General features: G+C 40.5%; 1 protein-coding gene across 1 annotated transcript in view; it reads right to left on the minus strand.

Annotated features, from left to right (window-relative positions):
* Positions 1 to 3588: 3588 nt before the first annotated feature.
* The window catches only part of DCP2 (decapping mRNA 2), a 38955-nt gene continuing 26859 nt past the window's right edge, over positions 3589 to 15684 (minus strand). The window contains exons 5-11 of the mRNA XM_049776070.1: positions 13781 to 13933; positions 13547 to 13659; positions 13339 to 13446; positions 10170 to 10305; positions 8398 to 8508; positions 6461 to 6512; positions 3589 to 3955 (exon numbers count right to left, since the gene is read on the minus strand). Of these exons, the coding sequence (XP_049632027.1) occupies positions 3789 to 3955; positions 6461 to 6512; positions 8398 to 8508; positions 10170 to 10305; positions 13339 to 13446; positions 13547 to 13659; positions 13781 to 13933 (840 nt within the window). The 3' untranslated portion in view covers positions 3589 to 3788. The remainder of the gene's footprint in view (positions 3956 to 6460; positions 6513 to 8397; positions 8509 to 10169; positions 10306 to 13338; positions 13447 to 13546; positions 13660 to 13780; positions 13934 to 15684) is intronic.

Genomic DNA, 15684 nt, shown 5'->3' on the forward strand with positions numbered 1-15684 from the left:
TAAGCAAGTGGGGTGGGGTCTACTGGAACAATAAGATAAAAAGCTGGAGATGTGATCATCTTAAGAAAAATCAGGACCAAATTATGGCACTGCTCATTACCATTCAAGTTAACAGTTGAAAGCCAAAAAATAAAACAAACAAAATAAATCACAGGGAATAGGTAATATATATGTATGTATATAAATATGTGTATTTTAGTTTTTGGATCACACCCAGCAGCACTCAGGGGTTACTCCTGGCACTATGCTCAGAAATCGCTCCTGGCAGGCTCGGGACACATATGGGATGCCAGGATTCAAACCACCAACCTTCTGCATGCAAGGCAAATGCCTTACCTCCATGCTATCTCTCCGGCCCCCTATAGGTAATATTTTTAAATGCACACATGCAGAGTCCTGAACTTTCCTCAAGACCATGAAAATACAGAGTTCTACAGAATTTAATACACACAGAATGGTACTATATTCAATTTTAGTTCTTTTTATGGATATTATACAAATTACTAACATTTTATAAGAAAAAGTATCAACCTAATCTTAGTAGCATAAAACTAATTTTGTTAGATATCTTCATCTGTTCTTAATGACACTTCATAGAAAAATAAAAATATCTGAAGCTCCAAGCAGCTAGCAGTGACCTTGATTCCTTGGACAGCGTAGGAGACTTAACTTGGACTTTTTTTTTAAAGCAAGTTAATTTTCAACATCTTCAGACCTCCAAGCTCATGCCACAAAAATGCCTTACTGTTTGAAACCCTAAAACCATTAATTTTCCATTCTTTAAAAAAAAACTTGTGAAAGCATGTAAACCATATCCCGATCTTTTGGATTACAATGGCTTACGTACAAAAAAATTCATTCAAAATCTTAAAAGTCATTAACATTAAACATAAAAGCACCTACATAATTAGAAGGGAAAAAAATTCAGTGCCTTGAACTTTAGGACACATGAGGATGGAAATAAGAAAATTTAAAAAGTGTATTTAAGGGCCTGGAGAGATAACACAGCTGCGTTTGCCTTGCAAGCAGCCAACCCAGGACCTAAGGCCCCCTGTGCCTGCCAGAAGCTATTTCTGAGCAGAAAGCCAGGAGTAACCCCTGAGCATCGCCGGGTATGGCCCAAAAACCAAAGAAAAAAAAGAGTGTACTTAAAAAAATACTCCTCTAAGACAAAAGCACAATGAAGCCAACTCTTCTCCATCTAGCTCTCTAAGTGCAGCACAGTAGACAATTATTGCATACTCCAGACACTTCTTTCCTGTTGGTTTCTTCAAGCCATGCTACAACTTCTCATTGAAGGAGAAATGCAGTGCTGTACTAGGCATGGTCTTCCTCGAAGAAACCTAAATACTGAGAGTGAGTAAAACAGATGTACATAAGGCCGGTGTGGTGGCGCTAGAGGTAAGGTGTCTGCCTTGCCAGCACTAGCCTAGCACTAGACTAGCACTAGACTAGCCAGCACTAGACTGTGGTTCGATCCCCCGGTGTCCCATATGGTCCCCCAGCCAGGAGCGACTTCTGAGCGCATAGCCAGGAGTAACCCCTGAACATTACCGGGTGTGACCCAAAAAACCTAAAAAAAACAAAGACAGGTACATCCAACTGAGACCATTTCTGCATAGTTAAGTCACACCACACTTCAGTTGTTTTTTTAAATCTTCAGTCTATTGAGAGCAAAAAGCCTCAAGTTAATTACCATCATCTCATCCCCAAAATAACCTTATTTTGTTCCACAGTGCATTAAATGAAGCAGCACATTTAACCATAAGCTATTGGAATAGAGAGAGGCTGTTGTTTTTAAAAAGACTCAACACCACAGTGAAAGGATACTCTTTGTAACTAACTCTAATCTCTTTTGCTTTATAATTGAAAGCTGAAAATAATCCAACTCTAGGCACCCAGGGGAAAAAAAAAATTTAAGCACTCTGTAAAAAGGAAAAAGACATACACAATCACTAAAAATTTAACTGTTGTAGGTGACAGTAAACAAGTGAAATCTGGCTGGCCAGGCATATTACATCCCACTTTGATAAAATTGTAACATAGATCTGGAATGCTAGGACCAAAACAATAAATATGGCTCAAGGAAACCCAAACAAAAGCAGCTGTATTTCTGGAAAGAACAGTATGAGTTTCCAAAACCAAGTGTAGCATGTTATGTAAAAAGTCACAGAGGGATTCACAAATTTGTCACATTAAAAGATTCAGGATTTAATTCTAAATATACTGTCATCATTGTGAATTCTCCTGCTTAGCACCAACAGCGTGACACTTTCATTAATAAATAGTTTCTTCTTTAAATCTAAAAGCTAAAGCAAAGTAATTAATATCAGGTAACTGCCTTACAAATAGCACTTCTTTTGAAAGTTCCACTGAGTTAAACAGAACCCCTATTAAATAGGTAATGTATACAGAATAAAGATTTCTATGATAAAATATATATAAGCAGAGATAACTTTTGTGGATACCACATGTAAAAAAAGATTTTTTAAACCCCTGTGACAAAGGAGCACACGTGTTCACACACATCCCACCCACCCTAACCAAGAAACATGAGGCCAGAAACAGCCTAATCACTACAATCCCTTAAAGCTCTGGTGATTGTCCTCAATTAGAGCTGAAATCTTCAAACGAGCACTGCCATTCGTAGATGGATATGAATCCTGAAGTAAAAAAAGCACATTCCCAGTGTTGCATGTTCTGTCCATGTCCAGGTCATCCCCGTGGAAACTGCACATCCCTACCGCCCCTCTCCTCCCATCATCCAAAGGCTTCCGATGCTAATAAAAGTGTCAGTCTCTGCTATTACTGCAAACTGGAACCTAAGAGAACTTTGATTTCTAACGATCAACACTGAGATGCAATGTAAAACCATGACATGGCAATTCATATATATTTACACAATTGTAATGCACAATAATTTTTCACAAGAACAAAATTTCTGCACAAGACAATTGGGTAGGTGAAGGATGGTAGAGATGACCCTGCATCAGTTGCTGAATCCTGGCTGCAGTGTTTCTGCTTTCCTCTCTTCCAACCGTCTGGCAGGTTTTCTAAGTATGCACTATGTAACGTAATGCCAGACTTCAGCTTCCTTACCTACACCAGTCTCCACCTCTCTCCAGTTTGAGGGCTCTGTCCTTTAGTGAAGTACTAACAGTATATCTTGAATCTGAGCATCATATAGCAGGTCTTAAATAAAATCTTTCAATAAAAATCCAAGCAGAGAGGACTAGAAAACCTAAGTGGGTAGAGGTAAAGGATGTGCAAAATGCCACCAAACCAGATGATCTGCAATCTTGACTTCTGGAACATTGCGGCAATGTGTTCATTTGTGTCATTTAAGATTCTTCCAAACATTTTAATAAACTCTTACTGCAATCACTTTAATAAAAAGGTCAATGGAGCAGTCCCATTAACTTAGCTACTTGATAGTGAATCACACTCTTATTTGATAGAATACAGAATCTCTCTCTCTCTCTCTCTCTCTCTCTCTCTCTCTCTCTCTCTCTCTCTCTCTCTCTCTCACACACACACACACAGCCCTCCAAAAACCAACCTAATTTCATTAGCTAAACACTGAAATGGTACATCTGTATAAAAAGTTATAATTGGATTTACAGTGCAAATGCATGTTTCTTTCAACTCTCCTCTACAAAGAAAACAATCTCTTCAGAAACATCATCACCTCCCTGCATTTCTTGAAAACACCTGAGAAAGGTAAGGCTCAAAGAGACACCCACTCAAATGCAAGAGGCCTCTGCTCTTGGGATTTCCAACTGCTGCCATCAAAGGTCCAGTATCTTCATTATGGCATTATGATCAAACTTGAAACTTAGAAAGGTTCTGGATGAAAAGGGGACTCTGCAATGTCCATTACATGCCACAGATGACTGTCCTTCAGCATGGTCAAGGAACTGGTCTTCACCAGAACAGGTTAAGTCAAAAACAGCATCTGTTAAAAGACAAAATAGAAAGTCCAGTAACTTTATAGGATGTCAGACACTTCCCTTTCATCTTTTGTTATTAAGGTGTGTGTGCGCATGTGTGTGTGTCTTTGTGTGTCTCCTCATTCTGTGCTCAGAGTGACTCCTGGTGGTAAGTGGGAATCAGATAGTGCTGGAGATTTGAGTTGAGGTCAACTGTATGCAAGGTGTGAGCATTTTACACCCTGAACTACCTCATTGGCCCCTCACACATTTTTGTATCATCACAATGAAGTTCCCCAGAGGACCAGACATATACATCTTAAAAATTACAAATATTGGGTTCGAGCAATACCACAGTGGTAGGGCATTTGCCTTGCATGCGGCCGACCTGGGAGGAACCCAGATTCGACTCCCAGCATCCCATATGGTCTCCCAAGCCTGGCAGCAGTGACTTCTGAGTGCAGAGCCAGGAGTAACCCCTGAGCGGCATCCGGGTGTGCCCCACCCAAAAAAACAGTAAAAAAAAAAAAAAAGACAAATACTTTAAAATTTGTAGAGAGATTCCAATTCTAGAAAAACAAAGTTGAAGCTTACCAAATCTAAAGAAAACCCCCAATTTTCAAAATCACAGATCAAAACTATCTTCTTAGGACTTTTGTTTGGTTTCAGTTTGGAATCATAACACTATCATGCTCAGGATTCACTCCTGAAATATGAGATGTTGGTGACTTAAAGGGTTTAAAGGGAGGGCCAGCTTTGTATGAAGCAAATGCCATGCCTGCTGCACTATGTCTCCAGCCCCAGAAAAGTAACTTTTAAAAGAACACCAAGAGATGGAGGCAGAAGGAAAGTCTAAAATGAGGTTTTCCAGGACAGGAGTTCTTTTATATGTCTTTATATGTTTGAACAGGGGTCCTCAAACTTTTTAAACAGGGGTCCAGCTCACTGTCCCTCAGACCACTGGAGGGTCTGACTATAGTAAAAACAAAACTTATGAACGAATTCTTATGCACACTGCATAGATCTTATTTTGCAATGAAGAAACAAAACAGATACAAATATAATATGTGGCCCGCGGGCCATAGTTTGAGGACCACTGCTCAAGAGAATTCAACATTTATATAACTTTATCTTATCTAACTAGACTGGGCATACCATGTTAAAAAGTACTTTTCGGGGCTGGAGAGATAGTACAGTGGCGGCGTTTGCCTTGCAAGCAGCTGATCCAGGACCTAAGGTGGTTGGTTCGCCAGGAGCTATTTCTGAGCAGATAGCCAGGAATAACCCATGAGCGCCGACAGGTGTGGCCCCAAAACAAACCCAAAAAAAGCACTTTTTTTTAAATGTTGCTAAATATATTGCTTTTGAAATTTTTCTACATTAAATGATTTTTGAGTTTATGGTACTTAAATTGAATTTACAGATAGGTTACGGTGTCAACACCACCCAGATGGCTCAATATTCTCCCCCTACAACTTATCTATACTAATCACAGTCTCTGTATCTTAGAGTTAGCATAACTCTCCAATGTAGGGTTTATTTAAAAGCCTCTTTTTCTTGTACTAGGAATGGAGCCCAGAGCTAGATTTTCAACTTGTAAAGTAGACTATCGTGCTGCAATCAAAATCAAGAGAAGGACTGTGATTATGTCTGCCTTTTCTCTTTCTCTTTTTCTGACAGTGCCAGGACTGAATCTAATCCTAATTGCTCTGCTTTTCATTTCTTTTTTTTTTTTGGGGGGGGGGGGGGCGCCACACCCGGCAGTGCTCAGGGGTTACTCCTGGCTGTCTGCTCAGAAATAGCTCCTGGCAGGCATGGGGGACCAAACGGGACACCGGGATTCGAACCAACCACCTTTGGTGCTGGATCGGCTGCTTGCAAGGCAAACGCTGCTGTGCTATCTCTCCGGGCCCTGCTTTTCATTTCTTAGTATTTTCCATGTAATAGTCTTCATTAGTCTTTAGATGTTGAAGAAATGCATACCTACTACAAAGATATCTTCCCAAAAGGCATCTATTAAATCAGTGGCTTCAGCATTATTTTTCAAATCCCATTACATAGCAACTATACTGAGAAAAGATTTTTCTCATGCTATTTTTTTTCTCATGAAATTTTAATAAAAGCTCTATCCTTAGCACTTAGAAAACTGATCATCACCTCCACAGGGCAAAGTTACTGCTGCCCTCTCATATATGAAATTGGTGTTTTCTCCAATTTACAATATCTGGGTCTCTTCTTCCTCTAGCCCTTCAGCAATTATGGTACAACATCCACACACAGGCTCAAATTCACAGAAGAGAAAAAAAGTAAAAGGAACATTAAGAGAGAAATAATTTCATTTGATCCTTAAAACATTCATTTCAGCCAGTTTCTTATTCAGAGGCCCTGACCACATTTATGAATCTCTACATGGAATATGTACCATTCTTTTCTTGTCTACAACAGCTTATCACATGTGCCATTAAAATCTGGGTTAGGACGGAGACGAACCAAATCCCCATGGTAAATATTTGAAAAGGAAAATGACTTGCCTGCTTCAAAATTATCCTGAAGTTTTCGAGGATGAAGTTTTTTTTCACATTTCTAATAAAAAAGCACATATACCACATGGTTTTAGAGATATAATAGCTCTAAGTTATTTCATTATAAATGACATATTTTCAAATTTCTCAGGAAAACAAAACTAAACAATCACCAATTATAAACATCATCCTCACTCTTGGGATTGCCTTAGGCCACACTTAGCTGTTTAGTGTTCAGGGATCAATCCTAGTAGAGCTCAAAGGCCCATGAGAGATGCTAGGAAATGAGCATGGGTGAGCTGCATGCAAGACAAGTGCCCTACCCACTGTATTATCTTTCCAGCCCTTCCACTTTTCTTTTTTTTTTTTTTTCTTTTTTGTTTTGGGGCCACACCCAGTGACGATCAGGGGTAACTCCTGGCTATGTGCTCAGAAAATCGCTTCTGGCTTTGGGGACCATTTGGGATGCTGAGAATCTAACCGAATTCTGTCCTGGATCAGCCGCATGCAAGGCAAACACCATACCGCTGCGCTATTGCTCCAGTCCCTCCTCCATGCATTTTATAAAAAGGGGGTTGATATCAATGTTTTAAGCTTTTGAGTTAAATATTTTATATAATATATTGTGGAAATTGTATACAATGGAGAAAAAACTAAGAAGTTTTAGATTTTAAAAATGAATACATAATAAAAAGAAAAGTGGAGGGGCCTGAGTGATAGCGCAGTGGTAGGGCGTTTGCCTTGTGCGCAGCTAATCCAGGACAGACCCCAGTTTGATCCTCCAGCCTCCCATATGGTCCCCCTCAAGCCAGGAGTGATTTCTGAGTACATAGCCAGGAGTAACCCCTGAGCATCAATGGGTGTGGCCCAAAGAAACGAAAACAAAACAACAACAAAAAAGGCAGTTTACATGTGAGACGGAACCATCATAAAACTCTTAAGAATAGCCAGATATCTTTAATCTGTTAATAGCACACAATTGTGCTCCACAAAGTTTGTATTAATGCTTGATGCAAAAATTAGCAAGCAGGCAGGGTGTTTGCCTTGCACAGGGCCAACACAAGTTAAATCACGAGCATGCCATATGATGCCCTGAGCACTACCAGGAATGACCCCTGAAGCCTAGAGACAGTAGTAAACCCTGAGCACCTCTAGGTGTAGTCCAAAAACCAAAACCAAAAATGAATAATAATAAGCAAGACACTGATTTGACAATATTCTTGATCCTCTTAAAAAAGATGAGAATGGGCCCGGAGAGATAGCACAGTGGCGTTTGCCTTGCAAGCAGCCGATCCAGGACCAAAGGTGGTTGGTTCGAATCCCGGTGTCCCATATGGTCCCCCGTGCCTGTCAGGAGCTATTTCTGAGCAGACAGCCAGGAGTAACCTCTAAGCATCGCCGGGTGTGGCCCAAAAACCAAAAAAAAAAAGGGGGGGGGGGAAATGAAATGTTTACAAGGTTGTTCATAATGGTTTTCCCACAGATAAAGTTGTTCATGATTGAGTTATAGCCATACATACAACAACCTTTACCAGTGCCCATTTCCCGTCACCAATGTACCCAGTTTCCCTTTCAGCCTTTCTGATGCCCTCTTCCCTCCCACCCAGCCCATCCTCATCCTCATCCTCTCAAGATCTCCCTTCCCTCTTTCCCTCCCGCTTCTTTTTTTTTTCTTTTGGATTTTTGGGTCATATACAGCAATGGTCAGGGGTTACTCCTGGCAGGCACGGGGGACCATATGGTATGCGGGGATTTGAACCAACATAGGTCCTGGTCAGTCACTTGCAAGGTAACCGCCCTACCGCTGTGCTACCTCCCCGGTCCCCTTCTTTCTTTTTTGACACTGGTTTGCAATACTGTTAATGAAGGGGTACCTCACATGTCACTTTATCCCCTTTCAGCACACAGTTCTTGTTCAGAGTGATCATGGGAACTATGATTCTTACCATCAGGGGGTTTTGTGTCTTGGCAGGCTGGCTGTGAACCCCATTTGTTCTTTTCTTTTGATTAGGTGAGTCTTGGTACTGTTTTCTGCCATTTCCCTTCACACTTTGATTCTATTTTAAGAAAATGTAAAATGTGAATTTACAGTACAATGTAATATAACAAAATAATAAGCTACCATGAATGTTTAGCTGGTTGAACCAAGTTTAGTAAAACTCCCTATATTGTCAAAAATATTTAGAGCACATAATTTTATAGATATAATATACTGCAAAGCAAGAGTCTCTAAAGTAATGAAATAGTAAATATCAATGTCTATTAAGGTTTTATTCCATTTCTTTTTCTAATTTTACTTACAAATCAGAGGGAGAGAGGATAGGAAAGGGGAAAGGAAAGGGAAAGAAGGGGAAGGAAAAAACTTTTGTTAGTTTGTTTTTGGGCCATACCTAGAGGTCTAAACCAGGCTTACACCTGTCTCTGTGTTCTGGGATCACCCTTGGTGGGTTCAGGGGAACAAAGAGGGAACCCGAGTTGGCCATATGCAAATACACTCCCCCCGCCCCGTACTATTCCAGCCCCCATAGCTACAGTTCTTATAACAAAAACACAGTAGCACATGTAAATGACTGTTAACACTAAATTCTGCCTTAAATTCTTAGTATAAAAGACATGATGTTTTAAATGTGGGTCACGGTCTCTAAAACAAATGGTAGTTGTAATTATACTGCTTTGAAATAAGCTCGTCTTCTCACTAAAAATTGAATCATATACAGTTTAAGAACATTAATTTATCCTTAGTGATCCTAAAAGGGAAGCAATTTAACAGGACTGTCTGGGTTGGTTTTATTGTTTTTTTGTTTTTGGGCCACACCTAGTGGCACACAGGGGCTACTCCTGGCAGGCTTGGGGGACCATATGGGAATTGAACCCAAGTCTGTCCTGGGTCAATCACTTGCAAGATAAACATTCTCCGCTGTACTATCACTCTGGCCCATTAACAGGACTGTCTGAAATTAGTAAATAATCATTCTATCATTATTTAGAAATACATAAAAAAATTTATAATCTACCTACCTATAGAAAAATATTAGGCAATTGGAAATATAGCTTGAAAACAATAAGCTAACTTAAAGAATGCTGAAGCATGGCTTTCAGAACTCCTAATTTTTATAAACATTGGTCTTCTCCTTCCCCTCCCCTTTCCCTTCTCCCCCTCCCCAAGTAGATGTCACATGAGCTTTCTTGCTGCCTACTGAGCCAAGAGGCATGTCAGTTGAAGAAAAAGTAATGGATTCCCTTCCAGGGGCTTCTGTCTCTCTCCTCTCTACTTCACCAAGTCAACCAGGGATATCCCCCACCAGCTTGAGTATTATATAGTAAAGTCATTTGCTAATTTTTTTCTTTCTTTTTCTTTTTTTCTTTTTTTTTTGTTTTTTTTTTTTTTTTGTTTTTGGGTCACACCTAGCAGCACTCAGAGGTTACCCCTGGCTCTATGTTCAGAAATAGCTCCTGGCAGACTTGGGGGACCATAAGGGATGCCACCATCCTTCTGCATGCAAGGCAAACATCTTACCTCCATGCTATCTCTCCAGCCCAAGTTGCTAATTTCTACTACTCACTACACCTGATTTATGCCAAAGCTTTGGTTCAAAAATATAAACTCAGGAGCCTCTGAGCAACAATACCCCATTCTAGTATTGTTAATGCGGTTCCTCCGCATTAAATTCATCTCAAAATCCATGGGAGCTTAAGTCCTGGAGTAAGCCGCACTCACCTTTGCCTTGAGAAGGTCAGACACATCAGAATGGCTGCTGTATGGCTTTGGCTGCAGTGTCTGCCTGTGCTTTACCCACTGGTCACCGGGAGAACCTTCTGGAAATAGTTGCTGGCTGTGCCGAAATTTGGTTCGACTATATCAAGATGTGAAAATAAAAATTACAAAAGAAAATTTCCACTTGCTCTTGCTTCTCAAAGCTTGACTAGATCATACAGAATATAAATTCTTATCTATGGTACATGTTCCTTCACTGGAATTTAAGCTCAAAAAGAGCAGAGATTCTATTATTTTGTCTGTCATTGAGCCCCCAGCAACCAAAAGAATACCCTATATTCCGAATTTCCTAATGAATTCAAAATGTGCTCTTCATTCCTGGGTTTTCCTAAATTCCTAAATACCACCTACAACTTATGAGACTAAACGTCAAAATTCTGAAGGAAAGGACTGGAGAGATAATACGCAGCAACAAACCCCCAGTATTGAACCTGTCCCTGAGCACCACTGAATGTGCCCCAAAACATGAGAACAATAACTTTATAAACAGAGCTGAAATAATGTTGAAGATTTTTCTTCTTAATTAGATAAGACAACTCATTCTTGACGAGGGGTTTGCTTTTTGCTCTCAAGCACTATTCAAAGGGCCTGCAGCCACTTCCACCAATGCCTGCAATACCAGCTAGGGGGTTGGGGTTGGAGGTACTAGGAATAGAGCCAAGGGTCTAAGAATGCAATGTGCACCCCCTAAGATATGCAAAGAACTGAACATGAGCTTATAAAAGTCAGGTATAAATTCTACTCACAAAGGAAGAGGATCTCAAAATTTAAGTTTATATACTAACACAAAAACTGAGAAGCCCAAGACACTGGAAGTTGCATTAAAAATCTTAGGCAAGAATGAATGTTAAACAGCTATACTTGTGTAATTTAAGTACATAACATCTGAAACATCTCCATGTGTAATGATCCCCAGAATCACATTAGAGTAAGAGCTTCTAAATCTTTCATGATTTCCCCCATTTAAAAATTCTAACTATAGGGGCCAGAGAGATAGCATAGAGGTAGGGTGTTTGCCTTGCATGCAGAAGGATGGTGGTTCGAATCCCAGCATCCCATAGGGTCCCCGAGCCTGCCAGGAGTGATTTCTGAGTATAGAGCCAGAGCCAGGAGTAACCCCTGAGCGCTGCCAGCTGTGACCCAAAAACAAAAACGAAAACAAAAAAATTCGAATTATAGACTATCCTTTCTGTATACTAAAAGATGATGTCACACTCCTCAAAAAGCCAGAAATTTGATTAGAGAAACAGTTCTATTATCTCCTTGTTCTGCTCTGCAAGAGAGACCTTACCTAAACGGTAAGGAAGGCTACATATTCTATTATGGTGAATTCTACCAAACAAGAACACTCACACAATTTTCCCAAACACAGCTATGTCTAGTAGGTGTGTAATTTGATAATTATGATCCTATATTCTAAAAAGCAAATGATACCCATTTAGTTCTTAAAATTATCCTCACAAAACAAGAACGATCTCATATATTTTCAAAATATTGACTGTATATGTAGGGTCTATTTCTATGGTCTACTGCTTAAAGGTCTAAAATAAAACCCAGCCAACCTAGAGAAAATGTAAAAACCAACTGTCGATGAAAGCTGCCTGTGATATTAGCACAAGCAAAGTTCTAGTTAAACCAAGTACATGTTATTTAACAGAATTACTCAGCCTCTTCTGGAACCATGATTTCCAAAGAATAAATTTCTAGCAGGAAAATATTCTTTGTGGTTTTGTTCATGTGATATGTAAATTTTCACAATGGGCACTGAGAAAAGATAAACAGCCCAAGTCTTAACAATTCTTTTGAAGAAATTCTCTTCTCCACCATACAAAGATAGATCTCAATACATTCCATCCAAACATCTTCAGAAATTCATCATTAGCTACACAGAAATATTGAAAACAGAGAAGCAATCATAAAAAGACAATATTTTTTTTCTTTTCCTCATGTGCGCTTTAGCAATCTGGAAACAAAAGAAAAAGATAGCAGCTGAGGTCTCTCAGAGCCAGAGAGCAGAGTCCCCTAGACATCCCTGCCCAGCGGTCCCTTGCCAGACAAACCTCAGTGTCCATTTCAAAACCTGTCTCATTTAAGCCACAGAGAAAAAGAGAAGTCCGTATTTGTCCCCACAGTCCCTACTGAGATATAGCAGCTGGATCCGTTAGTGGCCCCACTCTTAGAATAAAGGGCTAGAGTATACTCAGTCACAGGGAATTCAGTTTTTTTGTTTTGGTTTTTGCTTTTGGGTCACATGTGGCGGCACTCAGGCTCTGCGCTCAGAAGTCAATCCTGGCAGGCTCAGGGACCAAGTGGGATGCTGGATTCGAATGGGGTTCCATCCTGTGTTGGCCTTGTGCAAGACAAATGCCCTACCACTGTGCTATCTCTACAACCCCCCCATGGCACAGACAGCACCAGGTCCCACAAACATTGCACAGTGTTCCAAGGATCTGGAAGCAACAGACTTAAGAGGCAGGATGAAGCTCACTGAGAGCCCCAGAGAATAAATCACAGAGATAAGCCAGTCAAAAAGTCGGCACCCTACTGGGTATACGTTCCACTCCAACTAGCCTTGTATAGCATTAAACCCCCTTATAATTTTTTAAACAGGAACCAGAAATAAAGACCAGTAACAAAATATTGTCTATAAAAAGGTACCTGGCCGGCGAGGTGGTGCTAGAGGTAAGGTGTCTGTCTGCAAGCGTTAGCCAAGGAAGGACCGTGCAGTTCGATCCCCCTTTGATCCCCCCCCCTCCCCCGGCATCCCATATGGTCCTCCCAAGCCAGGGGCGATTTCTGAGTGCTTAGCCAGGAGTAACAGGAGCATCAAACGGGTGTGGCCCAAAAAAAAACCAAAAAAAACAAAAAAACAAAAAAAGGGATCTGGCTCCTTTGCAGATTTTTAGAAGTAAAATACTATTGTATTAAAAACTATCAGAATCCTTGCCAGGAAGAAACTCAAAAGACTTCGCATGCTGGAGGCGTGGATTCCCCACCCCATGCCCCAGCACTACAAGGTGGTTCCTTGTACATAATGATACTAAACATCAAGCAGGAGTAGCTTCCCAGCTGCCACCAAATAAGGTCAAAATCCGAGGAAGTGCTTCTTTACCTTAACTTCTCCACAGTAGGTTTAGCTGGTGTGCTGCCAGTTGAGGAAAACCCATTGTCACTGTCTGAAGAATCCCCAAATCTTCTAGAAAGCCAGTCCCTTAAGGGTCTGTGAAATATTAAAATTTGTCACATATTGACGGTATGAAGACAGTGACTAGACAATGATGATTAGTTTTGTAGTCTAATATAAAGAAATGTGAACATACCTGATAAAGGGAATAGCCATAAAAAATTTATTAGGTGCCAAACCAAGTTTCGATTTGGGGGTCATATCATTTCTATGACAGGGCAATTTCTCAATAGAGAACCACTCAATATTCTAAAACACAAGAAAATAATTCAGTTAATACTGCCAAGGGATTTCTAAAAGCAGTTTGCTGCTCCATTCCAATGTCAACACTAACAACCCAAAAATACAGACTGAAAATTCTGTGACATACCCGAATTTCTCTTCTCGTTTTTGGGTTAAATTTTGTTTCTTTTGGAATTCCTGGAATGATGTACAAACGAGCAAGCTGGTCATTGATCCGAAGTTCTATGTAATCATCTTTACAAATATAATCTTTAATATCAAAACCAGTTTCTTCAAATACCTGGAAGTAACAAAGTTATATGGTGATTTTCAGGGTTTTTGTTAGACCTCCAGTTCATTAAACCTTGTTTAACTCAAAAAGAAGAATCCAAAAATATACAAATATCCACCAACATCCAACAATCTTACCAATTATAATTGTTTAGGGAGTTTTCATAAACGCTTAATAGGGCATGGTTTTAACGGCTTTCAGGTTGGATCTGTGGTGATTTTGTTATACACTGTTTATAATAAAAGTATTTATATATCTTTTTATAATGTATACAAGTGATCTCATAAGTGTTGTTCTGCATTATATGAGCAGTTCTAGCACATTAATCAAACTCAAGGCCACCCTTGAGTGGCTAAAACCTCCAATCTATAAGCAGTTAGTCAAAACCAAAGTGAGAAGTTGCTATCTGAAGTGGCGGAAATCTTGCTGAACTGAAGCCTTAACCTGTGAAATCTGATGCCACCTCTGGAAGACAATAATAGGCTACCAGCTGGTGAACAAAAACTGCTTACTGGTGTAAGGGGGAACTCTCCCACACCAGCATTCTTCAGCCATTTCGACACCTGTGGGCCAGAACATGCCCCTGCATCCCAGTCCATGTGCTGGCAGTTATACAAAGCGGAGGGAGACCAGTGGTGCTCAACCTTTCTACACCTGCAGACAGTGACTTGTGAACATGGCCATCTACACTATAACTGGACCCCAACCCCTTCAATGATAGAATATGTCGACAGTGAGGTCGAAGCAATAATAGTACAGGAGGGAAGGTATTCTCCTTACACACAATCAATCTGAGCTCAATCCCTAGCATCTCATACGGTCCCAAGCCAGCCAGGAGAAATTCCTGAGGGCAGAGCAGGAATAACCCCTGAGCACCACTGGATGAGCCTCCCGTTCACCCAAAAAAAGAAAATGCATTAGTGGTTCCCAACCTGTGAAAGTATATTATAAGAGATCACATTTAGGGGCCAGAGAGATAGCACAGCAGTAAGGCATTTGCCTTGCATTCAGCCGACCCAGAAGGAACTGGTTCGATTCCTGGCATCCCAAATGGCCCCCTGAGCTTGCCAGGAGCAATTTCTGAGCACAGAGCCAGGAGTAACCAATCAATAAACCGTATATTAAAAAAAAAAAAGAAATCACATCTGGATTTTAATTTCAGCAATCAAGAATATATATACCATGCAACAGATTTACAAAGCTTTAGGGTCAGAGAGGGATCTAGAAGCACTGGAGCATATGCCTGACATGCACCTGGTCTCAACTGTGATCCCCAGCACATGCCCTACCTCACCCAGCACACTGAGCAGCAGGACACAGGTGGCCCCGATGACCAAAACATCTGGAACAATCAGGCATCATTTTCACTGGGCACAGTACAACTACTTCTCAAGCATGAAAACTGAACTGTGTCTGATACTAACATTTAAATGGACAGATTTTAGAAGGGCAGCTACAATCACTTGTTAATGGGGAGTGAGGTATCACCAGGACTAGTGAATGATGAAGGGTCTGAAGCTGCCTTCTTCAGCAGTGCCTCAAGATCTACAAGGAAGAGGAGCCAAGAGAATATAAACCAAAGCAATTAATTTAACTTCTAATTCACCTTTTCTTTCACCACAGAAGATCCATGTACACGGTGAGTAAGGGGAAGTCAATGACACTGAAGTAAGTAATGGTGGAGGGAAGCAGACAATGGTGAAGGCTGTGGTGCTGGCACACTGTATGAAACTATCATTTATGGTACTGTAAGCCATAAT

The sequence above is a fragment of the Suncus etruscus genome, chromosome 6, assembly GCF_024139225.1.
Source record: "Suncus etruscus isolate mSunEtr1 chromosome 6, mSunEtr1.pri.cur, whole genome shotgun sequence".
Classification (NCBI taxonomy): domain Eukaryota; kingdom Metazoa; phylum Chordata; class Mammalia; order Eulipotyphla; family Soricidae; genus Suncus; species Suncus etruscus.